Here is a 25,084-nt window from a genome sequence, read left to right on the forward strand (position 1 = left end):
ATAGACCGGGCCTAAGTGGATCTCTAGCAAAAATATATTAGCTCTCATTACCTTTTCTTCAAGTCATAAAAGCAATAACAAAAGTACCATCACATATCACATATCACACATGTATGCGGGGTTAGGTATAGCTCAGCTCTGTACCCGACACAAGTGATGCGAAAACCCTGATCATTCTTGTCCAATTGGATATGCGAAGAAATATTCACCATCACATTACCCAAGTTAATTGACCATTCACACGGTTGATAATTGGTCATGTGGCACAGCTTGTGCAATAGCTGCATTCTTGGCTGCTTGTGACGAGCGCTCTCTCCTGTTGATAAGTAAAAGTGCTTTGCCATATTATTTCAAAATATTCTAAGAATCACTCTCTGGTGCACACTATGCCTTCTCCTATTCCTCAGCCCCAGGGGCTTCCAATTCTTGGAAATATCTTTGATATGATCCCTGGAAATACATGGGCTTCTTTGAATAAGCTGGCAGCAGAACATGGTGGTGCTGGTATTTTCAAAATCAAGATTCTCACCAAGCAACTCGTCTTCATTACAAATGCAGCTCTACTCGAGGAAATTTGCGATGAGAAGCGCTTCCGAAAATGTGTCACCGGTCCTATTGTCGAGATCCGCAATCTTGCCCATGACAGCCTCTTTACTGCGTATGACAACGAGGAAAGCTGGGGCATAGCGCATCGAATCATGGCTCCTTTCGTTTTGCCCGACGCCGTCAAGGAAATGCACAGGGATATCCAACTCACGACAGACGATTTAATCTGGAAATGGACTTCAACAGACAGCACCGGGCAGCGTGTGGATGTCTCCAATGACTTGGATCGACTCAACCATGCCGCCAACATGAAATGCTTCTTCGGTCAGCATGTCGACTGTGTCCTTGGTGAAGAACCGGCTGTTATCAAAGCTATGTCAGATACAACCTTTGAAGCCATGCGTCGGCCCACGCGACCTAAGCTCCTTACTCGGCTCTTGTACCAGAGTACATTCGACAAGGATATCAAGACTTGTCGCGACTACTGCGCTCAGATGATCGCTAAGCGACGTGATAAGCCTATACAACAGCGGGATTTGCTGCACGCCCTACTTCACGAAAAGGACCCGAAGACCGGAGCATCCCTTGCAGACAGCCAGGTCATCGACGAGATAATCAACATTTTCATCGGCAGTGCCACAGCCCCAAATCTCATCTCCTTCACTCTGTACTATCTCGCCAAAAACCCAGTCGAGGTCACCCGTGCCCGTCAGGAGATTGACACCCTCCTCGGTCCCTCCGGCCAAATCGAACACTCCCATCTCTCACAATTGCCCTACTGCGAAGCTATCCTCCGCGAATCATTCCGTCTCTGCGCCACCGCCCCAGGTTTCAACATCGAGCCTTTGCCCACCGATGGTCCGGTCCTACTTAGTGGAGGAAAATACGAAATTCCCAAGACCCAGACCATGATCGCAATCCTGTCCGCTGTCAACCGCGATCCTGCTGTCTTTGGTGACCCCAATGCTTTCAAGCCTGAGCGCATGCTCGGCGAGGCCTTTGACCGGCTTCCAATTGGTGTGAAGAAAGGGTTCGGAAATGGGAAACGGGAGTGTTACGGTAAGCGGTATGCTTGGGAATGGTCCTTATATGCACTCATTCGCATCATTAAAGATGTTGATTTCGAGTTGGCGGATAAGGAGTATACATTTGATATGGAAGGGAAGAATTTCAATGGTGCTTTCAGTGTCAAGCCACTCGGCATGTTCGCAAGAACTAAGAAGAGAAACACTGCCGTTGAGTCTGGATAAAATGGTACATATATGTACGGGATTTATATCATGTTTTGAGTCTTGCGGGTTGTGTTGATACCAGGTCTTGCTTTTATGTCTCCTACCAAATTGCCGTGCGACTGAGAAAGTACGTTCGGCATTAATAAAGCCGACAGTGATATTAATTTTTTACTTAATTCTTGCTTTGTGGCCGCATGACTTTTCGAGACATTGAAGACCAGCTCAATAATGGTATAACCGAGGCTCACACATCAACCCCGTCTGTCTGCTCCTTCTTTTTAGACCATAGTCGTTTCACCAAATCTCTGATGGAATGTTTCGCTCCACCGACATCATAGAGCGGCCTATGTTCTTCGTTGACATCATGCATATAATCATAATCAACATGCACAAAGGCTCGTTCGACATCCGCGAGACCTTCCAGCTTACGCTGCAGCGCTTGGCTTACATCGTGAGATTCCCGAAGCTTAGTCTCAGGGTCCATGACGATGTCAACCTCAACATAGAGTTGCTGTCCGGAATGATAAGCGCGACACTATGTAACGTCAGCCAAAATGCCAGTAATCAATCCATCCAATCCGCATTCACAACGTACCGTATCCACCTTCTGAATCCGCTGATCATGAGTCAGTGTCACATAGATACACTTATTCACGAATTCACGCGGGGCGCATTTTCCCACAAGCAACCACATATTCTCAAACGCAGTTGACGCCCACGAGAACAAGATAAGCAGCGCAATGCAGCACGCGCCCACAGGATCAAGATACCAGACAAATCGATCACCCACAATCGACATGATCAAACCAAACCCATTAACAGCCAGGTCATTGCGGTGATCAATGTAAAAGACATGAGCAGCCGGGTACCGGCGCAGGCCATAGCAGTACAAGAACATAACGAACTTGGAGAAGATAGCAACGCCAACACAGATCAGCGGCACAATATGCAGCTGTTCAGACTCGGTCTCGCCCGCCGCAAGCGCCTTGGCCGACTCAATGATCAGCTCCACCGCCACGATGGTCATCAACGCACAGAACATGATCACTCCCATGGTTTCGACGCGGCGTCGTCCAACGGGATACTTGTATGGCTTTGGGCGTGAGGACATGCGTGACGTGACGAGCATAACCACAGACGAGACGAGGTCCATGAAGGCGTCTGCGGCGGTGGCGAAGAGAGCCAGAGAGCCGGTGCTCACGGCTGCGTAGAGTTGGATTACGAAAAGGAAGAAGTTGACTGTGAAGCTGGCGCGCACGGCGAGCTTTACTTTGCCGCCGTTTTGGGCTTCGTCTTCGGCTTTGAGGCGCTCTTCCTCGCCAGCGGTGAGGAATCCCTCGATCATTTCATTTTGTTCTTTGTAGAAGCCGGTGAGTTTTTCCTTGTCGTCATTGAAAGATGGGACCCAGTTCTTTTTTGGTTGGGATATGGTTGTTTTGTATTGATTGAGGTTTAGAGGGTCTTCAGGGAGTGTCATTTTGTATAAGACCAAAATCGGTCAAGGAAGGTCAAGGTAGCTCAAATATAAAAATTTTGGTATAGAGGTAGGGCTGAAGATGAAGATCAGATAAGACAAAAAATCTTCCGACCTTAGGTTTAGGGGTAAGCTCACGCCAAGACGCCCGGTGTCTCGAACACCTCCAGCGCCTTGGCATCGTGGCAGTGCCTGCGGAGTTTCTCTTGGCTTAATGGATTTGACGAGTTATAGTACGAGTTGGGATGTTAAATTACTGGGGATTTTTTTCGGTGGATGGTTAGAAACCAGAGCTTCCAATCCCATAAGGAGTTGAGTGTTCATCTTAGTGATTTATATGGGTCCAATTTTTCGACAACACAGATTTAACTTTGTTCTAGCAAAGACAATAACGAATTACTACTCTATAGAGGGTCTGTAGTGCTTATGAATCTTTGTGTAAGCGGGAAATTGTTATTAACTTCGGACTGTTTTATGTTGTTGGGTATATCTCATTGCTTCCAATATATATATCCACAAATTCATGCCCTATTAAAACCCAATTTAGACAATACTTATGATGTAGGCATGTAGTATATTTTCAAGGCAAACAAAGATACGCAATATCTAAAGCATCTACTTCCAAGCCTTTGAAGTACCAAGGTACGAAGTTTACCTATAGAATCAAGAACCAAGAACTAAAAGAGCCCTAAAAAAAGCACTAAACTGACCTCATTGGATTCTTCGAAATCCAGTTCGCAATCCATGCTTATGAATTACATTTTTTTTAGTGATTCCACAAGATTATTTGGGTTTCAATCCTGTATTTGGCATCCCGGGCTTCAGATCTATCCTTTAGCGTCATATCTAGTAAGGTTTATTTTCCGAATCTGCTTTAACTCCTAAGGGGGAAACCATAAGTCACCGGGATAGACTGATGGGTTCTCCGATTGGTGCCAAAAGGCCGTCCGCGTCAGAACCCCGGTAATATCATTCCACGCGTTATAGCTTCCTGATTCAATACTCTCCTTGATCGGACTTTTTCAAATATCAAGTGACGTAGGGCGGAGGTAAGCCGAGCTTACTCACAAAAGCAAAAAAAAAGGAAAGGAAAGGAAAGGAAATCCGGTTCCCTAGAAGATCTATGGAGGAGCTTTTCCTTACAGCGTTTCCCCAGAGACAACGTCCCTGCATAAGGGCGAGTCGATCTATCGCGAATTCAATAATCAAGGGAATCCATACGGAGGCTATAGCTACGAATCCCAAGCTAGACTTAGGCAACTCAGGAAACGATCCCCATGGCCAAAGGTGAGGGGAGGGAGCTATGAGAGCTACGAGCATTCCTCGAGCATCCGAGCTCCCCAAAGCCTTGGGAGCTCACCTTCCAATCGCGATCTTTGAACAGGCATGTTGACAAGCGTGTCACATCAAAGCTCTTGAATCAGAGCTAACTAAGAAAAATTGTCCGGTGATCGGATCATTTGACTTCAATCCCTTCATTCCTACTCCTTAGCTACAGCTGTAACCTCGCACGGCCAGCTCGGGTCCTGGATAAATGTGAGGAATGTTAGAGCGGATTGTCATTCGGAGGTTTTTTTTACCAATTAATCTTTAGTGTTTAAATAAAAAGAGCTTGACAGCTCGGAGTTCAAGGTTCGGAATAATTCTCCACGAGATTCACTGTCTTTGCATTTCGCCAAACATGGCCTCCAAGGTCTTACAGAACAACACCAACAGCAGCTGGATGAAAGATCCAGGGCTGCGAAAACTAAACCTGGGGATCGGGTTTATGCTATCTGCATCGGCTACAGCCGGATATTGTGCTAGCATGATCAATGGCCTTCTGGTGCTTCCTGAATGTAGGCATCTATACATCTATGATATATGGAACATAAGGCTAACCCAAAAAAAAACAGTCTCGAAATTTTTGGAAGGTCTTGACACAAATGCGAGAGGCCTTATTATCGCAGCTGTCTCGCTTGGATCTTTTAGCTCCTTCATCCCCGGATCTTACATCGCCGACAATTTGGGGCGGAGGATCTGCGTGCTCATCGGCGCCGCGCTAGTGATCATCGCCTCAATTATTCAAGTCGCCACAAACAATCATTGGGTCTTCTTCGGTGCTCGTGTTCTAGCTGGAGTGGGAGTTGGGGTCTCACAAACAGCTGCACCATTGCTCATTACCGAATCGACACATCCACGCCAGCGACAGGCCTTCACAGGTCTATACAATGCACTTTGGTTTATTGGGTCAATCACATCAGCTGCTATTGGCTTTGCTGGACTCACCGTTATAGGGAGTTGGTCATGGAAACTCCCTGCTTAACGCAGGTGTTTTATCCGGTTCTTCAATTGATAGGGCTTTGCTTTGTTCCCGAGAGTCCAAGATGGCTCGTCTCTCGGGGAAGGAAAGAGGAGGGAATGGCGATACTGGCAAAATATCACGCCAATGGAGATGAAAACGACGAACTTGTTCAGGATGAATTCTACCAGATTTGCAAGAGCATCAACGCGGAATCCGATAAGAGTTGCCGCCGCTGGAGCACTTTCTTCAAAACCAGGAGCAACATGCATCGCCTATCCATTTGTGTGATTCTGGGATTCATGCAAGAGTGGTCTGGAAATGGTATGCAAAAAGAAAAGGTCCCCTTTCTTCCCATCCGATTTCTAACCAAGTTTTACAGGCGTGGTTTCTTATTATCTAGCTCCGATTCTAGAATCAGTCGGTATATACAACGCATCTCACCAGGCTGCCATCAATATAAGCATGCAGGTGTGGAACCTGGGATTCGCTGTCGCCGGAGCAATGGCTGCAGACCGGTACGGACGACGAAAGCTCTGGCTAATCGCGACAATGTTGATGTTCATCTATCTCTCTGCCGCAACAACTATGTCTGGACTTTTCCAAGAGATGCATGTGCTAGAAGCTGGCATTGCTGTGGTTCCCATGCTTTTCCTCTTCTGCAGCGCTTACGACATGGCATATATGCCGTTGTTTATTGCATACCCAGCCGAAATCCTGCCCTTCCAACTTCGCGCCAAGGGTCTTGCTATCACACTGACGACTGATTCGATGGCTTGCTTTTTCAACCAGTTTATTAACCCGGTGGCCTTGGCGGCAATCCGCTGGAAGTACTTCACGGTGTATCTGGGCTGTCTTGTGATTTTCATGGGGACGATCTACTTCCTGTTCCCGGAGACTAAAGGCCTATCTCTGGAGGAGGTTGCGAGGATCTTTGAAAAGGAGAAGACTTACCAGGTGGAGTCGCACAACTCGGATGTTTCGCAAGAGCTGCTCGTGTTCCAGCAAAAGGGCAGCACCTCATCCTCATCCTGATTGTGATTGTAATTTTTGTTGCTGTTGCGTGTTGTAATTACGACAGTGCTCGGTCCCGAAACAGTTCCTCGCAGGCTAATCCCAGCAGGCCCCGATGTTATCTATGTGTCTTTTGCTTTTCAAAGTTCATGTGGAATAGCAAGTCCTATAGATATGTAGAGATTATCCACCATTGTCTTGTGGTGTCAATTCAAATTGGAAGTTTTTAATAGAACAGATATAATGACAATTACATAGCCAAGGTCATTGGTATGTGAGCCTAGTTGTACGTATCTTCCCAAGGTTGGAAGATTCAAGATTGGAATGTATACATTTTTACCCACCAATTAGAAACGACCAATTGCTACTCACGCTAAGCCACATCTGAACTAACGCCTATCCTTATCCAAAACCCGCATATCAACTTAGACAGCGTTCAAGCGCGAATAAGTGTAACTGATCAACACAAACTCCTCTCGCCAATTACGCATTTCAAAAGAAATTACATATCTCATTTAACTTATCCAACCCCCAAAAATGACGAAATACGAAACAGCTCTCCAGCGTATCGACGCAGCGCATGCCGACGACCCCCGCCAAACCCAAACACCCACCGGCCCAATCCCATACGAACTGCACTACGCTCAAAAAATGACTAGCTACCTTTCAACCCTGAACCCATCCGCACCAGAACTCCTGAAGCTCGCAATCCGGGCCCAACACCTGCGCCGCTGGGAAGTGCCACGGGACAGCTACCCCGCCACGAAGATCGGATATCACTCGTGGCGGGCGGGACTGCAGAGGCGACAGGCTGCGCTGGTTGAGCAGATCTGTGTTGAGAGTGGGTATTCGGTTGAGGAGGCGGCGAGGGTTGGCGCGCTGGTACGCAAGGCGGATCTCAAGCAGGGAGATCCTGATACACAGACTCTAGAAGATGTTGCCTGTCTTGTCTTTTTGGATGATCAGTTTGATAAGTTTGAGGCTGAGCTTGCGGATGAGGAGAAGATGGTTGATATTCTGAGGAAGACTTGGGGGAAGATGTCGGAGCGGGGGAGGGAGGAGGCTTTGAAGATTCAGTTGTCGGAGAAAGCGAAGAAGTTGGTTGGAATTGCGTTGAGTGGGTGATTCTTTGGATTGGGCTTATACGATTCTTTGTTTTATATATCCATTTATCTAAGGTAACCAGTACATAATGCCTATTTGAAACCATGTAACTTGATGTCGTCAATGGGAAATGAATTATGTCTCGTTAAATGTGTATAATACAGCTTTTTGTAGCTCTCCAAAACGCCCGCTGGTAGACCCATAACCCGAGTCAAACCAGAATGAAAAACAGTGGGAGTAGAGAGAAAGTCAAAACTCCGACTGTTGCAATGCATGAACGCTCAATGCAACGTGAACATCATCAGTATCATCATCATCAGGGGCGAGTACTACCCATATCAATGAACTGGACCAGTCCAATCGCCGCACCAGCAGCAACACCTCCAACGCAACACATTTGCATTCCGCCCCAAATCCCAGCCAGTACATTGGCCCGGCCAGACCAGCCGCGCACAACACAGGTCTTGACATACCCAAACACAAGCAAGGTGATCGCCATAACACCAATACTCCAGTACAGCGCAACCATCACCTGCGAGACAATGAAGTAGGGGATAAGCGGAATAAACCCGCCAATAAAATAACCCAGCGCGAGCGTGGTGGCCGAAGTCCACGCCTGATTGCAGTCAGGCGCAATCTCTCGATGATGGAAAGCAAGTAGGAATTCAAGGAGGCGGTCTTGGGACGCATGCAAGTCACGCGTGATATCCGCAACCGCCGAGTCTGAGAGCCCGTACGGAGAGAAGGTCTCGCGCACCATGGCGCGAGTCTCTTGCGAGTCCGTCTGGATTAACTGTTGTGTTTCGCGGACTGTTGTTTGATAGGATTCACTGGTCTCTGTTAGTACATATGCTAATTGGTTGTCAGGTGTGGATAGCTTACGCTTCACTCTTTGCGCCGACGTATCCACCAAGTCCCATGGAGATGGCTCCGGCTGCCAGTTCGGCAAGTCCACCAAGCACAACCACTTTTGTGTTTCCGAGTGCGGAAAGACCCGCGCTCAGGGCGAAGGGAACCGTCAGCCCGTCTGAGAGGCCGAGGATAGCATCTGAGACGATACGTGGGTTGATGCGCGCGCGGGTGCTGCTGTTGCTGGTGATTGTGGTTGTTGATTCGTCGGGGCTGCTGCACCGTCCGAAGGTGTCGTAAGAGCGGCCGCTTTGAGACTCGAGGTCTGGTTCGGAGTCTCCGTGGATGGTATCGTCGTCGTCAATGCGAGCGAGGAGCCGCTTGCCTAGAGTTGAAGCGCCGTCAGTATATGCCTCTGTCGTTGTGCATTCTTTCCTCTGTTTACCTGGGTGTATTTTGTCTGATTCCTTTGTAGGGAAGAGCTTCTGCTTGAGGAAGAGGAATGCCATGCTGATCCTGGAAACTGCTACCAAGATATGCTTTTGGATATCTCCAAGGTACGATGTATAGCAGAAGTCCACGCGATTACAAGCCGGCGAGAGAGAGAAGACGAGATGAAGAAGGCCAAACTGGAAAATAATTGCGCTTTATTTGATCCAATAGAAGAATCCAGAATGGGTTGTCTTAGTCTCAGATATCAACGAAAGACTATGAAACGAAGTATGGAGAGAAGAAAAAAGAAATCACTACAACGATCGGACACGTCTCACCCCTTTTAATATCCACGGACTCTCACCGATCTCAGTAATTCAGCCAGAATGAAAAAAAAAAAACGATAAAAAGCCCACAGTTTATGCAGGCCAAACAAGAAATAATGGAGGTTTATTCGCCAAGAAGGGGATCAGGACCAATCACAGGGCTCTCAAATGTCAGCATTGATAATCAAGTGAAGGTCTAGGAGTTACGGTACATGAGCCTTGTCCACTTTGGTAAGAAAATGGCAGCGAGTCACTTCAAATCCAATCGATGCGATTGGTGAAGTATGCTGTGATGACCTTTGATTGTGATGTGATTGGCTGCAAACGGAGATCCGCATTTCAGTGAGTTTAGTGGGTCCAATGAAGATCTATGGATCCACTACCACAATTCTGATTGGTTGGATTCTAAGCTAGAGCTCTGAATGATCGCGGCTCTCCTTTGATATCCCCGAGATCACCTAGTTCGATTGTCAACATGAGAGTACGAAGTGCTATGCACTTGAACGGATTCTTTGCTCCGAGCATGCTCCGAGTATTCGGACAGCAAAGCCATGGAGACCGGTATCTCCGACAATTAACCGAAAGAAATAATGAATTGCCCGAGAGTTTGAAACCCGGTCGGAGTTACGGCTTTCGGAAATATAGTGGACTTGATGTATCTACTCCGCACCAAAACCTGACTATTCAGTTAAACATCATTACACAGAATTTATGTGAATTGCTTGGCATTATGTGCGACGAAGGTTGCACCAGCACAAATTCCAAGACATGAAAAGAAAGTGTAGCCGACTTGGTCCTACAGAGAGTGTTGACATCATGTAAGACATCGGGAGATAATAGCTAGGTAGTTCAGTCCTAATTGGATGCCTAGTTGCATCTGAGACGGATGAACAAGTACATGACTTGAATTACATACCCGGGTGGACTTTGCATCATGTACTATTAGGCATGGCCAAGGTTGGATGTCTTGAGTAGGTACATTTTTGTTTATTTTCAAGGTCAATTCACTTCATACACTGTAAGGATGACCGATCATTACCTATCGGCCCTCTGCACGCTCTACCAGCTGCTCCTCCAATCCCATTGGCTCCCAGATCTCCTTCGCCTTCTTATTTTGCACCCACACCACATCTCCTTGAACAAAGACCACCGCTCCACCCTTGCCTGTGGCACTGGCCGTAATACGGAACAGGGGTTGGCCGTTTTGTGGATGAGCTTCACGCAAGGGTAGCATAATAAGTCCCTGCTCCAAACACCAGCCCTCCAGGATGTCCTTGAACGCAACTTCTTCCACGACGGGTGCCTTAACCCGGGGTTCGGGAGTAGCCGCAGCGGCAGCGGCAGCAGCTGCTGCCACCTGATCTTCCCGGGTAGGAAGTGTCCGTACCGTAGTTGGGCGTGGGAGTTCGGCAGCGGCACGGTCGCCCAGCTGCAAGGCAAGGTCCATAGTTTTCAAGCCCTTGTTCCATTCGTCATCGACAATGGCAAGCTCGTTAACCTCCGGCGGGATTTGAGTGCCCCACCAAGAGAACCAAGCTCCGACCTCCTCGTAATTGGGGTCATTGGTGAGCCAAATGTAGAGAATCTCGTGCCACTTGGGGAAGAAATCAGAAACTAGTAATAGTCCCATGACATTAGGCTGGAAGAATGACTTCCAGCATAAGACATCCTTGAGCGCTGTAAGATCTTGATCCTGCGGGTTCACAGTGAAGTCCTCGCGAAGATGGCGTGCAAGACGTGGCAGCAGGTGGTTGCGTAGGCATACATCAAATTCGGACCCCAGGGCATCCCGCCAGATCTCAACGCGATCGACCAGACCCTTGCGCAGACTACATGTGTCGAGTACCGAGCGGAACTTTCTCTTCGCGTCAGACATGAGACCAGTGGGCTGTTTCGGGTTGGTGTGTCGTTCATCCAAGTATTGAAGCCAAGTGAAGAGCCACCAGGGGAACTTTCCATCTTGTTCAGAGCCGCCGTGCCGTCGGCTAGTTCGAGGTTTCCAGTTTTTGAGGGCTAAGCCTAGCTTCGGAACGACCAATTGGTCGAGAACGTTTGCATACACAAATGGTGGTACAATCGCCTTCCAGGCCACGACCAGCGCGGTTGCCTTGGACGGGTCGTAAACATCCCAATCATTTAGGAGTGCTGAGCGCACTCGTGGGAGCCAGAGGGTATAGATCATCGTTTCGTAAGGTGAGGTGGATGCCCGTTTCCGGGGCTCTTCCAGCTGGTTCGTGCGAGACAGAAGAGGCTGAAGGCGGGTGAGGTTGGACACGAGGAAAGTGGGATCTTGAAGAGGTTCCCATTCGTCCATGGCCTGGCGGAATAACGGATGTAGAGCCGCGACTGCGGTCTCTGGGATTCGGTGCTCATCAATAGAATCTCGATATTTGATTTCAATATCTTCAAGCTTGTTCGTCATCTCATCAAATTTGGTCGCGATGCTTTCGTCGTGTTCAAAGATGTCTAGTTCTTCCACTGCGGCGATTAGGCCTGTGAGATGATTGACCCGGGATTGATATGCATCCAATTCGTCCACGACCTGAGCTTCTTCGAGTTCGATGAAAAGTTTTCTTTCTTTCAATCCCTTCCATTCATCTGCAAATGCTTCCAGATCATTCCGGGCCCGCTGGGCAATCTTTAACGCTTCTCCTTCCTCTTGACTGACGAATTGTTGTGTCGACATCAGGCCAGCAGTCGAAGTGAGAATGCGCTGCTCTTTTCCGGTGGCATCGACAAGTGATTTGAGAACATTGGGAACTTCCAGTCCTTCCATATCATCCTCAATTTCGCGCGCTGTGCGGAATTTGGGTTTGGCACGCTGGATTGGTGTACCTGTGCCGCTCCGACTCTGTGTCTTGCGCTCCTCCTTCTTCTTTCGCCGCCGCTGCCGTTCGTCCTCGGAGCTGTCTTCGAGAATCTCGCCCTTCTGTGCAGCTACTCGTCGCTCTTCTTCGCGGGTCTTTTTCGACTTCTCACTCACTGCGCCCAGGCCTGCACCCTGGGGACGCGCCTGTACTTCAATCGGGTTGACGATACCTTGCCCAGTAGTTCCAAGACCTTGTCCTTCCCTGTAGCCCATCTTTGCCATCATGCGCGCGGCAAAACTGTTGGCTCCTCCTCCACCACCACCACCTCCCATGCCTTTCCCACCTCGTGACGATCCTCCACCTCGAGAGTTGGCCATGGTGTTCCGGATATTGCTGGCTCCACTACCTAGTCCACCCATAGTCGGAGGCGTCACGGAGCGAGAGGCAGCTCTGGCGAATCCCCGAAAGCCGGTGGTCGGGCGCGTGTTTTCTTCATCGGAGCTCATATCAGCGACTTTGCGCTTCTGGCCAGAAAAGGAAGGCGACTCCATCTTTTCAGGGGTTCATTGGCAGATTGTTGCCAAATGGACTGTCCCCTCTGTTTTCAGCAAAATGGTAAAAGTACGCAAGTAGTGTCATGGCAGAATGAGTCGCAGTCGAGAGCTCATGAAATTCACGTGGGGATCCGGAGCGGAACAACCGAGCTCCGAACCGACGAAAACAAGATGACGTTAGAGTCGGTTACTTCATAGCTCCGCCTTAAACTTTTTTCTTTGAATTCATTTGTCTCTTACAATTAACGGCCTCTTTATTATTTTCACCGTACATTCACTTCCAACACATATCCTCACAATGGCTGCTCTTCTTAACAACTCGGCCCGTGTTGCCCTTCGCTCGGGAGCTTCGGCTACCTCCAAGGCCGGAGCTGCGGGCTTGACCTTTGCCCGCGGCAAAGCCACCCTCCCCGACCTTTCCTGTAAGTTGAGTGTTTCAGTACATGCTGGAGCTCTAGAGGAGCTATCTTTATCTAGTATATCTATTTAGATTAAAAATTTCATACTAACGTCTAAAATAAGACGACTATGGCGCCCTTGAGCCCTCCATCTCCGGCAAGATCATGGAGATTCACCACAAGAACCACCACAACACCTACGTGACCAGCTACAACAACACCATGGAGCAGCTGCAGGAGGCCCAGGCTACAGGCAACATTGCTGCCCAGATCGCTCTCAAGCCCGCTGTCAACTTCCACGGTGGTGGCCACCTCAACCACTCCCTCTTCTGGGAGAACCTTGCCCCCAAGAGTGCCGGTGGCGGTGAGCCCCCCTCGGGTGCTCTCTCTAAGGCCATTGATACTACCTACGGTGGTATCGGCGAGTTCCAGTCCAAGATGAACGCTGCTCTTGCCAGCATCCAGGGCAGTGGCTGGGCTTGGCTCGTGAAGGACAAGCAGACTGGACAGATCAGCATCCGCACCTATGCCGTAAGTTATGATTGGCAAATACTCGCTTTGATATGAATTGTTCCAGTTACTAACCCCTTACCAGAACCAGGACCCTGTTGTCGGCCAGTTCGAGCCTCTGCTCGGTATTGACGCCTGGGAGCACGCTTACTAGTAAGAATTCCTGTTTTGATGATCCGTTGCCTATGCTAATTATTTCTCTAGCCTCCAATACCAGAACCGCAAGGTTGAGTACTTCTCCGCCATCTGGGATGTCATCAACTGGAAGGCAGCTGAGAAGCGCTTCGCTTAAATCACCCCATTTGATATGTAAATGCTGCTATGATGTCTTGCGCTTATTTACCCCTATATTGTAGCATGTATTTTTTCAATATATATTATCAATTATTCGGTAATCTAAAATGATCCTGTTCACCTATTTCCTGTTCCTGTCAAATGTCGACCAATGCGGTAGACCGGGCCGGGCGGACCGCGTCATGCGGAAGATCACCGCAAGCATCCGAAACAAAAGACCCTGATATTCTCAATATGGGCCTCGAACACTTGCATTCATTGGCAACTCCATGATGTCGGCAGAAAGTCCTGGCCAGAAGCATGGCTTCAAGTCATTTTTGTCCAACGTATTGCGTCCCAAGAAATCCCGCCAAACCCTCCGCAAGGGCAGATCGACCACAGACCTGCGGCTAGCCGCGCGCCCCAGTGTCGAAGAAGCCCCTCCGGTGCCAGAGCTGGCTCCATTGCATGCCCATAGACTCAAATACAAGGAACTGCACGCGCAAGTGGACTCACAATTGGGTGAACGAAGGGATTACACAGAAATCATCCATACGATAGGCGCACTCGACGTCAACGAGATCAGCGCTCCAACCTACGACCACAATGAAGATCGACCCCCAGGCGAGGGCGACATAGCAAGTCTCCCACCAAAACTATGGGCGCAAATAGCAGGATACCTAAATCCCGCCGAAGCAGCCAGCCTAGCATTCGCCAACATCACATTATACCGAAGACTAGACGGCCCAAGATACTTCAAGGCTCTAGACCACCCAGACAACCACACCCAAAAAATCAACTTCCTCTCCGGCCTGGACATCTCCCTCCCACATCACCTCCTCTGCTTCCCCTGCGTAAAATACCACAGACGCACACAAGAAGGAAAAGAACGCATCCGCCCAACCCACGTCCTAAACCCGCTCTTCAACTGCCCAAACTCAACAAACGCCCTGAAACCCCCGCCTCACCACCGCATAACCCACGGCCGCAACCTCCCCTTCACGTTCGTGCAACTAGTCATGCGCGCCCACCGCTTCGGCCCTAGCTACGGGCTGGCCGCAGAGGAGCTTGGCCGACGCTGGCAGCGCGACGACTGGTCGCACACATCGCGCTTCCACATCAACGCAGGCCGGCTCCTCATGCGTGTCACCAGTCAGACCTTCGCGGACCCGGGTCTCACGCCATCCGCGCAACGCATGCTCCTGTACTCGCGCGAAGACTACTGGCCGTACTTCAGCTCGTGCGCGCATTGGCGCGACGGCGAGCTGATGCCGGCATGTAAGTGTGCGCTGGAGCATATTCCGCGGCCGCGGACTACTGATGGGTTGCAGGGGCTCGAACACCGTGTGAAGGACCGGATTGCGGGGCAGGTGTTTGATCCAAATGCGCTGACGACGCTGTGTGGGTTTTGCCGGCCTATGCGGAGGTGTCCCGAGTGTCCAACTGAGTATTTGATTGAGGTTAAGCTGAGTGAGGATCTGGTAGATCGCAGGTTCAAGCAGTGTATTGTTGTTACGCGATGGAGTGATCTTGGTGATGGCACTACGCCTGGTGGGATTGAGTGGGAGGCTATTAATGGGAAGACGGATGCTTACGATTCTTTTGTGCATTATGCTAAGCGTGGGATTGCCAGTATCTTTGAGGCAGCTTTTACGGCGGATACGCTTCCTGGGCAACGGGTTGTTTCGCTAAATCCGAAAAAGATAAAGCTTGGAGAGGCGGGGAATCAGTGGTACTAGGCTTTTGGATGAGATCTAATAGAGATAGAAGGCTTTCTTTGGGGTTCTTTTGATATCTATCATGCTCTGTGTGCTGTATATCATGGCTGGGCGTTTTGGAAAGTGAAAAAGACTGGAGTTGGGAACAAACCGGACCGAAAGACTTGGAGCTTGGAGTTAGATGAATTTGAATTTGATATTACATTTGATATGACATTTGATATTGGACCCTTTGCTTTTGCCTCAAGTGGCCTGTCCAGAACTAAAATATCCTAGGCATCGATATCAACTGTCAAGTCTAGACTTCATTCTCTTTGTGATGACTCTAGGCTTACTCTCGCCTCAAGAAGTGCTTCATTCGCACTCGTCTTTACCATCAAGTCACATCATTCCATCTCTTTTGTCCCAACTAGGCAATAGCACCACACATCCATTGGCACCTGCCGCCTGGCCCTTCCTGTCTCTTCCTGTCATTGAAACTTATCCTCTCTACTTTTTCCACTTACTCTCCTAATCTACTTCTATCACTACACAACACAACTTAATCAGCCCACATCAGTGATATCCGTCGCGATGTCCATTTCCCAAAGTCCCAGCGCCAGGGGCACCCCGGGCACTATTATTAGCACTAACACTCCTCCCACGCCCCAGGGCAGCTACTGGAGGGCATATGGTCCCGACCACCCCCAGGTCTGGGCGTAAGTCTTGAGGTCATCTCACCACTGATCCTAGCTAACGAATGTATATCAGGGAACCAGGCAAATTTCTTTGTGACTGCCTAACTCACAACGAGTGGCAGTGGCCCACCGAACATGCCGAGCTTGTGCGTATTCCAAGCCGATAACCTTCTTTAAGTTCGAGGCTAACGCACGCTTCGCATCGTTTCTAGACAATCGCACCCTGCGCATACAGATGTCCCTTCTGTGACGAGTTCAATAAGGCCGCAAGAACAAAACTGATGGCCTCGAACCTCCGCCGCCACATCACCAAAACGCACATTGTAAGATCCTGATATCTCTCATTGGTTGAAGCGTTACTCATATCTACTAGGAAGGGTATCCTGGGCGGTTCGGTACACTTGTCGTCGCGGCTGGAGTGATAGGGAGTCGGGGAGACATACCTCGTTCCGCGTAAATTGACAGTACAGGGCTCGAAATTCTTCACATTCTAAGTGATCCGCCTTCACAGTGATGGGAAGTACCATTTGGGCGCGCCACAGCCTCAGCTGTAGTTACCGAGTCGGTGAACCCATTCAAGACATAAAACGACATGATGAGCATATGGGGTGAAGGGAGGAGGACATGTTTTGCGCCCATTCAGTTAGCATCAGCTGGCCGCCTCGCGTAATAACACACTGAATGCATACGTTGGGATATCTTTGAGACCGTAGTCACTTTTGGTACAGTCATTACAAGAGTAGTTGGCCGCTTAAAAGTGTACAATGTTCTTTCAGTATTATAGCATATCAGATGATGTGAACATAAATGAAGTTAATCCTGCCAGCAGGATCAACATCACGGATTGAATTTTAGATCCTCCCAAAAATGCAGAAGCCTAGAGCCATATTTCGCATATGTACCGGATAATGCCTAGCACTCGAGGCCTTCACCTTTCCGTTTTAGTGGTCACCTCTTGCCGCTTTTTGATCTCAGAGTAAAACTGAATAGATTTCGATTTAAGGCCTTAGGACGTTTTCTTCGAGTAGGGTCTCAGGTGCTAGTATTAGCAGATTTCCGGACCGGTCAACAGCGAAACAATGCTTATCATATTATGGAGTATTAATGACTGTCTCACAAATGATTCTTTAAGAGCCATATTTGTCTGCATAATCAAGAAGTCCGAAAGAGAAAAAGAGGGATAATAAGAGACTGCCTAATGTACAGAAATCATAAATGATATAACTTATACAAGGGGCGTCCGCAACATTAATACGGATCGGGCTAGTAGTATCATAAGTTGATTTCTATCTCACAATCATTATACGGGCTTTTTCCTCTGATTCTTTGACTTAGGCCAGGCCAAAGCTCTTTGGGCTTCCGCTTATGACTCGATGCTAGAAGACGCGTTATGAGCTGACCGGGGTACAGAAGCATCGAAGATGGCCCTCGAACAACGCCAGTCCGACATCCACCCAGTCGAAATCGGAGTCCCTATTTAAGACTTAGTGTCAAATCCTCATTAGAATAGTTAAATATTTGAGACATACTCGGTACCGTCAATGGTAAGGTCGAAGCGACGGAAGAGGTTTGCGAAGCTGAGATACAGTTCACACCATGCCAGGCTATCAAAAGGTACGTTAGCTCGCAACATAATTACTATGTTCGTAGAAAATTTTCATACTTAATTCCCAGGCAGCTTCGAGGCCCTTTGGAGAAAGGGACAAAATACTTATCGAGCGCCTTGGCGTTGTTGCTTAACCACCGGTCAGGATTATACACGCGCGCATCGGTGAAGGCATCTTCGTGCTGCATCGGGAATAGAACTCCCATGCTCACGATTGTCTATATCTCCTTAGTATTTCTGAAATAGTTATAATGGTTCAGATACTTACCCCGCCAGGAATATGTTTTCCTCCAATTGTCGCTCCTTGCGCTGGGACCACCCTCGAATTTTCCGAAGTCGTCGTGGGAGCCATGCGAAGTGCCTCCTTGATAACAGCAGTCTATGTGCTTGTTATCAATACCTGTCATTTCAATGTTCGGAGATGACCTACCAAGTAGGGAAGCTTTTCTAAATCGCCCGCGTTGGGTCGCTGCTCGAGATTCGGCCACGCCTCCAAGAGCTCAGCCTTGAGCTTAGCGTAGATTTCCGGGTTGCGCAGAATCTGATAGGTACCTATAGTGAGGGTTGAGCCGGTCGTGTCCGTTCCTGCAATGACCAGTGCAACAGCCTCCTCAAGCAGACTGGCCCGAGATGGGATGGGAGTGTCCTGCTTTTCCGGACGCATCAAGGCACGGTAGACAATGGGATGGGGATACTGATTTGGCTTATCAAGAGCCATATTTATCTCGTCGATCTGGTCAGAGAACATCTGCGCATCACAATCAATATTGGGCCAACTCTTCTTTGGTGAATTCCACTTACCTTTCTCATTTGTGCAAAGGCAAGGGCTTTAGGAAACAAGGCCAGTCCAACACCCTCTGGGATGCTCAAGACAATTCGTCTAAACAGTCCAAAATGTTTGAAAATCATGAACCAGGCCACAATGGACTCCATTGCCTCCAAAATGGGACTGGCAAATCCTTCATACTCAAAGCACGAGGCGGATTTCCCAAAGCACGTCGCCGTAATGGTCTCGAGGCCTAGACAGCGAAATCCCAGTGTCATATCAGACGACACTCCGCGTTCATTGTGCTTGCTAAGGTGACCACAGAACTTTTCAATCTACGAAGCGAATTAGCACGTGGAACATAAAAACGCTCTCTCTGCTTACATTTTCCTGGATCAGCCATTGGACATTGTACACGGAGCTCTTCGCAAAGAAAGTATGCAATATGTCCTTTCTGCGCTTGTTGTCCTCGTACTTGACGAATGTCACAGTGGCACCATCTCCACCCAACAAGGCATACATGAAGGGATCTTTATCCCACCGACGACGATAAATCTCATCATACATAGAGGGGTGGTTAAAATGAAGCTATACGCTGATCAGACGGCGTTGCCGGTGCAAAATAGAGGATATAACGTACCCTGCTAGGGCCAATTCTGACAATGTCACCTAGGAAACTGTTAGCTACTGCTGCCAAGACTCGAGATCCCAACATCTTGTACCGTATTTTTCATGGAGGCTCATGCAAATGTGATGCATGGAACGTCCGCGAATAGCCTGCTGGTACGCAGACCACCAGGTCGTTGCAGCTGCCAACTTGGGCCCCGGAAATTCGGACAGCGGGCTGAAGAAAATATTGATAATGGCATCGCTAATGAAACGTACAATATAGATGGCACAAGAAAGTCCAACAAGCCCTACCATAAAGATAGGAAGTGGCAATTCAAAGAGGTATTGGATCGCCATGCCGAAATAGGGTGATGGTGACAAATGAGGGATGAAGGAGAGAGCTGTATACGACAGATCTTTTTACTTTTAAATTATGCATCATACACAGCCTTAATCAAGACACTCCTTTTTACGCCTTATCGCCGACATCGCAGTGCAATTGTTCTATTTATGTGACTATAATCACCAAGCGGGTAGCGATGCTACATGGTAAGGATTGTCGTTACGAGAAGCAATGTTCGCCTAAACGAAATCATGCTAATGCAAAAGTTTACTCGTTTACAATATGCGTTAGTGCTTATATATTGTATGGTGATCTTTGACGTTTTGGGAACTGACGGCTGTACGAAATATTACAGCGCCCCACACGGGAAATACCCCGTAATACAAAGAGTTACGGAGTATTTAACGCCGGAATTATCAGGCCTCTCCGGCCTCCGATTAACTAGTTAGTTGAAACTGCTGCGGCTGCGGCCTTATCTTCGCTATGGGTTGCCCGTCAGATGAGACCCACCTGATCGCATGCATGAAACGAAGAAGAAGAAAAAAAAAAACCAGGTCAAAATGCAGGGAAATTGTCAATCGAGTCTTCTCAGAATTCATTTACCCTAATTCGTGCGAAGTAGTATGGCATTCCCAAAAACCGGCATCAATACGGAGATCCCTTGCGACCAAACATGGGATCCGGAAATGCAAGAAAAGAACAAAGTTGAAGATCCATCAGATCCAGCGACATGGCAGAGTGTAAGTCCAGCATCAAAAATCCTGGAGAAAAAAATAGTCCTAACTATGTCTCCAGAGGAAGAAGATTTTCGTGGTCTTTGTTGGCCTCCTCACGTTGTTTAACAGCGTCTTCGATTCAACTATCCCGAGCGGTGGGATTAAGTTCATTTCCAGGGCCCTGGATGTCAAAAGTGAGACTCAACAGGTGCTCCCAACCTCTGTCTACCTGATCGGGTACGTGACAGGACCTCTGGCTTTTGGGCCCATGAGCGAGCTTTACGGTCGGAGGCCAGTGATGGTGGGAACTTTCGTTCTTTTTACTATATTTACCCTCGCATGTGCCGTTGCGCCCAACTGGCCGGCACTCATTATCTTCCGAGCTCTCTGTGGCATCTGCGCATCTAGTCCGATTGTCGTCACTGGAGGGATTTTCGCCGATGTATATCGCTCTCCTCTTGCCCGGGGACGAACCATGGCACTGTCAATGGCAATCACCACGGCTGGTCCGCAGTTTGCACCACTGGTTGCGGGATTCATTGCACCGGTTGAGTGGAGGTGGATCTTTTGGTTGTCGCTAATTCTCGCCGGTGTCACCTTGGTTCCGGTGCTATTTCTCCCCGAAACATTCAAACCTGCCCTCTCTCGTCAGCCACGAAAGCGCGGTGAAGGCATTCTGGTGAAAACCTTGACTCGACCGCTGTACATGATATTTTATGAGCCAATCATAACATTCACTTGTCTTTACTTGTCCTTCGCAAGTGCGATCTTCTGTGAGTAGCGCATTTCCCGAATATCGGTCTGGTAAACTAATGTGAGAAGTTATGTATTTTGAGGCGTACCCCTTGATCTTCCAAGGTGTATATGGAATGAGTGATGGTATCGCTGGACTGGCGTTTCTTCCAAGTATGCATTGACGTCACCAAATGGATACAAAGTCTGGAGCTAACTCGATGTTAACTCAATCTAGTCGCTATTGGAGCCTGTATCGGGATGGCCATATTTCTAGAATATGACTCGCTTCTCCAGCGCGCAAAACTGCGAAAGGCCACATGGTCCACAATTGAAGAGTATCAACGACTTCCTTTGGCATGTTTAGGGGGACCACTCTATGTATTGGCCCTGTTTTGGCTGGGCTGGACTTCATCCGTGGAGATTCATTGGATAGTCCCCATGCTGGCAGGAATACCATTTGGAATGGGCTTCTTCCTCATCTTCGTGGCTCTGATCAATTACTTGATTGATGCTTATCACGAGTACGCAGCCAGTGCGATGGCAGCCGCTAGCTGCTGCCGTAGTGTTTTCGGAGCAGTTTTGCCTTTGGCAGCCGCTCCTATGTTTAACCGACTGGGCATAGCATGGGGTTGTAGCCTGCTGGGATTTTTGAGTCTTCTGATGACCTTGATTCCGTTTGTGTTCATCCGTTACGGTGGTCTTATTCGGTCGAGAAGCAATTTCCGGCAACAACTTCAGCATTCATGAGATTTATAGCCTAGAAATACAGATGGCAAACAGTAAATAATATTGAAAGGGAGATAGTGTATTCCAATTTTCCGCACCAATTTTATACTGAAGAGAACAAAAGCTATCTAGTCAGTATTCAGGGGAATTGTAGACCTGAAGGGGCAACTTGAGATGCAATGTTCTAGACCACCCAATCGTTACCTCAATTCGCATAAAATATTCTCTAGCAATATAGCAATGATAAAAGGTGGGAGGGATAGCCACATCCCTTGGTAAAGGTACTGGCACCACGAGGGCCACTTGGTGGGAGCCGGTACCTTCACCGTCATTTTCGATCCATTTCAGTCCAACACATTTATTCCTCCATAAGCATACGCTTGTTCGAAAAGCTTTTCCATCCGTAGAATTTGGGAAATGCATCCCACCGGGCAATTCAATCATCGGTGATGTTGTCAAATATGTTGCAGCTTCGATAGTGGCGCGAAGCTGGCACTGCTGTGGTAGTTTTGTCGACGTCTCAATGCCTTCCAATTCCAGATCGAGGTGGATTGAGGTTATTTCCGGTCTTTGTGGGGTGTCAACGGGTAAATAGAGGGATTTTGTTTGAGGGCCACGGAGAGTAAAACTGCCTGTCTTTGTTGACAATAGCCCGGTTCGTAGCTGAGTTGTATCAGAAAGTTGGACTTCGCTTCTGTCCCCCCAAAGTCGAGGTGGTCTCTCCGGTGAAATTGGAAGAATCCTGACTTGTTTCTTTGCGTGAAGCTTCTTGCCACATCCAAATTCAACCTCAGCATGAATGTAATAGTCTATGCTACACACATCAGGGCAGAATTTGTCCCAATTGTAATCAATACTAGGGGGCAACTGAAGATGGCCGTCAGAGCACGGGTCGAAGGGAAGAGCAACCGGAACCACAAATGAGACGGGGAAAATCACATAGTTGTAACATGATTCCGGCGTCTCTGTATAGTCGGCGTGGTACATTTTGAGGAATATGTAGTCGACAGCGCTGCCGCTATCGGGTAAAGGCGTCATCTTCGTCACAACCGACCGCATCCTTCCTACAGAATTTGTCAGTCACTATGTGCTCTTGACAACAGTCTAGGAGAGTCTTCAAACCAATGAGTGACAACGAGACGCGCAGATTCTGACATGCGCTGGTTCTCTGAAGGACCAGCTCTCCTTTGACAGTTTCTTCGGTCGTGTAGACTCTATCCTTCGAGTGCAGACGAATCTCCATTTTGAAGCCTGATCAGATCTTTGATTGTAGATGGTATGTTAACGCTTCACTTTGCTTGAAGATCAAAATCAATATATATATATATATGTATGTATACAGGAAATTTTACTAAAACGACAGGGCGATCAATCTTCCTTGACCCTAAGACGGTGAAGAGCCCGACTCTCATATCCTTGCCAGCATCCCCTTTGTCGCTACTATGGCCTCGCCTATCTAAAAAGAAACGAAGGGAAGGGCAAGGCGAGATCAAGGATGGTCTAGCAGAAATCACCCCGTACCGTGTCGCCACTCAGATGCAGCTCCTCGGTATGAGCTTCCATTCCATGTAGGTCCGAGTGGGGCGGGCTAGTGCCCCTAGTCTACGTGGGGGCCACGGCTGAAATTCAAGTTCGAGTTAGATCAATATCAGTAGCGTTACATTTACTAACTGCACATACATGTCGTGCTTACGCGGTTCCTCCGTTTCGAGTGTCCGATGGCGGCGATACCAATATTGATACCAAAAGTGATCGGGCCAGTCTTGGAGAATGCCTTGAGGTGACTTGATAAGGCGGTCATATATAGGTCAGACTCACATCCGTCTGAGGAGTGTCGGTCGGAATTCCGTTGTCTTCCAAATCTCCGCTGAAACAAAACACTGCTCATCATGTTGCCCCCGCCCACCGTTGAGTCTGTAAACGGTGAGACTGACTGTTGTGATGTGTCCACTGCATAATTGACGCGCATTTGTAGCCGCTCTGGCCCCGCCCAAAAACCATCGCGACATTTCGCGCGTGCGGTTTGCCTACAGCTATCTAAATGAGATCCCAAAGTTTTTGAAGCCCCAAGGCCTGGAATATACCGTGGTCCCTGGGCTGAAAAGATCTGTCAAGTCGGGGCAACGGTTACATTTTACGACGCCTAATGCATTCACATTGGACCCCGTCGCCGCCGGCCTGCCATGGCCAACAGGGTTGGACTGTATTCGCCAGAGCAAGTTCTGGAAAAGCGGTTTGAGCATCTCAAGCGAACTTTTGGAGCTGTTTGCCCGCGATGAAGCTATCAGTCAAGCAGTCAAAGCGAACGGCAAGTCGCTTGGCAGCATTGCGGCGCACGAATTGAACACAGTGGAAGAAGATCGTTTCACGAAATTTGCCACTTATTTGTTTCCGGAGGCAGATGAAGGTCGCATGAGACTGCTGGCCGCTTCGATCGTGTACATTGTGATTTTTGACGGTATGTCACATAGCCGCTTTTATGTCAAATTTCCATTACTAACAGCCGGTGGCAGACGCATGGGAAATGGTGGCAGGAAACGAGGTGAGAAAATATTCTCAAACTTTCATGGCTGTCGTCTAACCGGCTCCTACTCTAGCTGAATGATGTGAGAGATGGATTCTTGGACCGCCTCCAGGGTCGTGCATGCCAGACTCCTGAGAGTGACCTTCAGGCCCTCATTACATCTACAGTTGATGGATTCCATGAAATGGATGCCCAGGCTGGAGATGGAGGACAAGAAGTTATCGACCGTCTGGTCGACTTTTGCAGACACGTCCCACCAGCTCAGCAGTTCGATACGCTTGGGGACTATCTCACATATCGTCGGATTGATGCCGGAGTACCGTAAGTTGGTTTATCTACCAACTCAGTAAACATTGGCTAACCAAGTCGATTAGTTACATTCTGGCGTGTGTCAAGTTCTCCATTTCGTCGGATGTCGAGATTGAGAGCCCCCAGCTGGAGAAATTCCTGCGGCTTATCAGCGACCACGTTTCACTCGTGAATGACCTTGCATCCTACGAGAAGGAAAAGAGAGCCTATGATCAAGGTCGGACATATCATCTGATTAATACTGTTGAAGTGGTTCAGAGGCTATTTTCCTTGCCCACAGAAAACTCAGCCAAAGCCCTTGCCTACGCAATGCAGCTACAGGTTGAGGTAGAGGTTGAACAGGAGCTGGCACGGATGAGAGATAACAATTCGCTTACTGCGGAAGAATGGCAGTTTGTGGATGCAGTGCTGACAATGACGGCGGGCAATGTCTTTTATTCGGTGGTTTCGTCTCGATACGGTGGAGAGAGTACGCGAATTCTGGAGTGAACTTTAGATAGCACTGCCATCAGCCATGTTTTCAACTCCATACAAAATTTCGAAATATCGAAA

The 25,084-nt window shown here is 48.5% G+C and overlaps 13 protein-coding genes across 13 annotated transcripts; 8 read left to right on the top strand and 5 right to left on the bottom strand.

Annotated features, from left to right (window-relative positions):
* Positions 1-386: 386 nt before the first annotated feature.
* Positions 387-1,796, top strand: N7517_006845 (putative cytochrome P450; the record flags this gene model as incomplete). The annotated part of the gene is made up of 1 exon (XM_056724575.1): positions 387-1,796. The coding sequence occupies one exon, from the start codon at positions 387-389 to the stop codon at positions 1,794-1,796; it is 1,410 nt and encodes a 469-aa protein (XP_056580825.1).
* A 226-nt stretch (positions 1,797-2,022) lies between these two features.
* N7517_006846 (cation diffusion facilitator family transporter) lies at positions 2,023-3,255 on the bottom strand (the record flags this gene model as incomplete). The annotated part of the gene is made up of 2 exons (XM_056724576.1): positions 2,023-2,313; positions 2,374-3,255. The coding sequence occupies 2 exons, from the start codon at positions 3,253-3,255 to the stop codon at positions 2,023-2,025; spliced, it is 1,173 nt and encodes a 390-aa protein (XP_056580826.1).
* Positions 3,256-4,933: 1,678 nt separating this feature from the next.
* On the top strand, positions 4,934-6,568 carry N7517_006847 (Major facilitator superfamily domain general substrate transporter; the record flags this gene model as incomplete). Its single annotated transcript, XM_056724577.1, has 4 exons — positions 4,934-5,090; positions 5,148-5,481; positions 5,529-5,857; positions 5,916-6,568. 4 exons carry the CDS (start codon positions 4,934-4,936, stop codon positions 6,566-6,568), a joined length of 1,473 nt encoding a protein of 490 aa, XP_056580827.1.
* Positions 6,569-7,084: 516 nt separating this feature from the next.
* Positions 7,085-7,672, top strand: N7517_006848 (DUF4202 domain-containing protein; the record flags this gene model as incomplete). Its single annotated transcript, XM_056724578.1, has 1 exon — positions 7,085-7,672. One exon carries the CDS (start codon positions 7,085-7,087, stop codon positions 7,670-7,672), a length of 588 nt encoding a protein of 195 aa, XP_056580828.1.
* A 295-nt stretch (positions 7,673-7,967) lies between these two features.
* On the bottom strand, positions 7,968-9,009 carry N7517_006849 (VIT1/CCC1 transporter family protein; the record flags this gene model as incomplete). Its single annotated transcript, XM_056724579.1, has 2 exons — positions 7,968-8,481; positions 8,534-9,009. The coding sequence occupies 2 exons, from the start codon at positions 9,007-9,009 to the stop codon at positions 7,968-7,970; spliced, it is 990 nt and encodes a 329-aa protein (XP_056580829.1).
* A 1,288-nt stretch (positions 9,010-10,297) lies between these two features.
* On the bottom strand, positions 10,298-12,619 carry N7517_006850 (putative G-patch domain protein (TFIP11); the record flags this gene model as incomplete). The annotated part of the gene is made up of 1 exon (XM_056724580.1): positions 10,298-12,619. The coding sequence occupies one exon, from the start codon at positions 12,617-12,619 to the stop codon at positions 10,298-10,300; it is 2,322 nt and encodes a 773-aa protein (XP_056580830.1).
* Positions 12,620-12,920: 301 nt separating this feature from the next.
* On the top strand, positions 12,921-13,822 carry sod2 (superoxide dismutase sodB; the record flags this gene model as incomplete). The annotated part of the gene is made up of 4 exons (XM_056724581.1): positions 12,921-13,044; positions 13,145-13,551; positions 13,616-13,683; positions 13,735-13,822. 4 exons carry the CDS (start codon positions 12,921-12,923, stop codon positions 13,820-13,822), a joined length of 687 nt encoding a protein of 228 aa, XP_056580831.1.
* Positions 13,823-14,093: 271 nt separating this feature from the next.
* N7517_006852 (uncharacterized protein) lies at positions 14,094-15,542 on the top strand (the record flags this gene model as incomplete). The annotated part of the gene is made up of 1 exon (XM_056724582.1): positions 14,094-15,542. One exon carries the CDS (start codon positions 14,094-14,096, stop codon positions 15,540-15,542), a length of 1,449 nt encoding a protein of 482 aa, XP_056580832.1.
* Positions 15,543-16,094: 552 nt separating this feature from the next.
* On the top strand, positions 16,095-16,655 carry N7517_006853 (uncharacterized protein; the record flags this gene model as incomplete). The annotated part of the gene is made up of 4 exons (XM_056724583.1): positions 16,095-16,219; positions 16,272-16,344; positions 16,411-16,521; positions 16,572-16,655. The coding sequence occupies 4 exons, from the start codon at positions 16,095-16,097 to the stop codon at positions 16,653-16,655; spliced, it is 393 nt and encodes a 130-aa protein (XP_056580833.1).
* Positions 16,656-17,586: 931 nt separating this feature from the next.
* On the bottom strand, positions 17,587-19,536 carry N7517_006854 (cytochrome P450; the record flags this gene model as incomplete). The annotated part of the gene is made up of 9 exons (XM_056724584.1): positions 17,587-17,671; positions 17,728-17,802; positions 17,862-18,022; positions 18,073-18,183; positions 18,235-18,552; positions 18,606-18,905; positions 18,955-19,158; positions 19,211-19,239; positions 19,293-19,536. 9 exons carry the CDS (start codon positions 19,534-19,536, stop codon positions 17,587-17,589), a joined length of 1,527 nt encoding a protein of 508 aa, XP_056580834.1.
* A 609-nt stretch (positions 19,537-20,145) lies between these two features.
* On the top strand, positions 20,146-21,720 carry N7517_006855 (MFS transporter; the record flags this gene model as incomplete). Its single annotated transcript, XM_056724585.1, has 4 exons — positions 20,146-20,262; positions 20,318-21,011; positions 21,061-21,144; positions 21,209-21,720. 4 exons carry the CDS (start codon positions 20,146-20,148, stop codon positions 21,718-21,720), a joined length of 1,407 nt encoding a protein of 468 aa, XP_056580835.1.
* Positions 21,721-22,717: 997 nt separating this feature from the next.
* On the bottom strand, positions 22,718-22,942 carry N7517_006856 (uncharacterized protein; the record flags this gene model as incomplete). The annotated part of the gene is made up of 1 exon (XM_056724586.1): positions 22,718-22,942. The coding sequence occupies one exon, from the start codon at positions 22,940-22,942 to the stop codon at positions 22,718-22,720; it is 225 nt and encodes a 74-aa protein (XP_056580836.1).
* Positions 22,943-23,588: 646 nt separating this feature from the next.
* On the top strand, positions 23,589-25,021 carry N7517_006857 (terpene synthase family protein; the record flags this gene model as incomplete). Its single annotated transcript, XM_056724587.1, has 5 exons — positions 23,589-23,622; positions 23,675-24,157; positions 24,213-24,241; positions 24,297-24,544; positions 24,598-25,021. 5 exons carry the CDS (start codon positions 23,589-23,591, stop codon positions 25,019-25,021), a joined length of 1,218 nt encoding a protein of 405 aa, XP_056580837.1.
* Positions 25,022-25,084: the final 63 nt, after the last annotated feature.

This window comes from Penicillium concentricum (assembly GCF_028827145.1).
Source record: "Penicillium concentricum strain IBT 3081 chromosome Unknown utg000002l_segment0_segment0, whole genome shotgun sequence".
NCBI lineage: Eukaryota > Fungi > Ascomycota > Eurotiomycetes > Eurotiales > Aspergillaceae > Penicillium > Penicillium concentricum.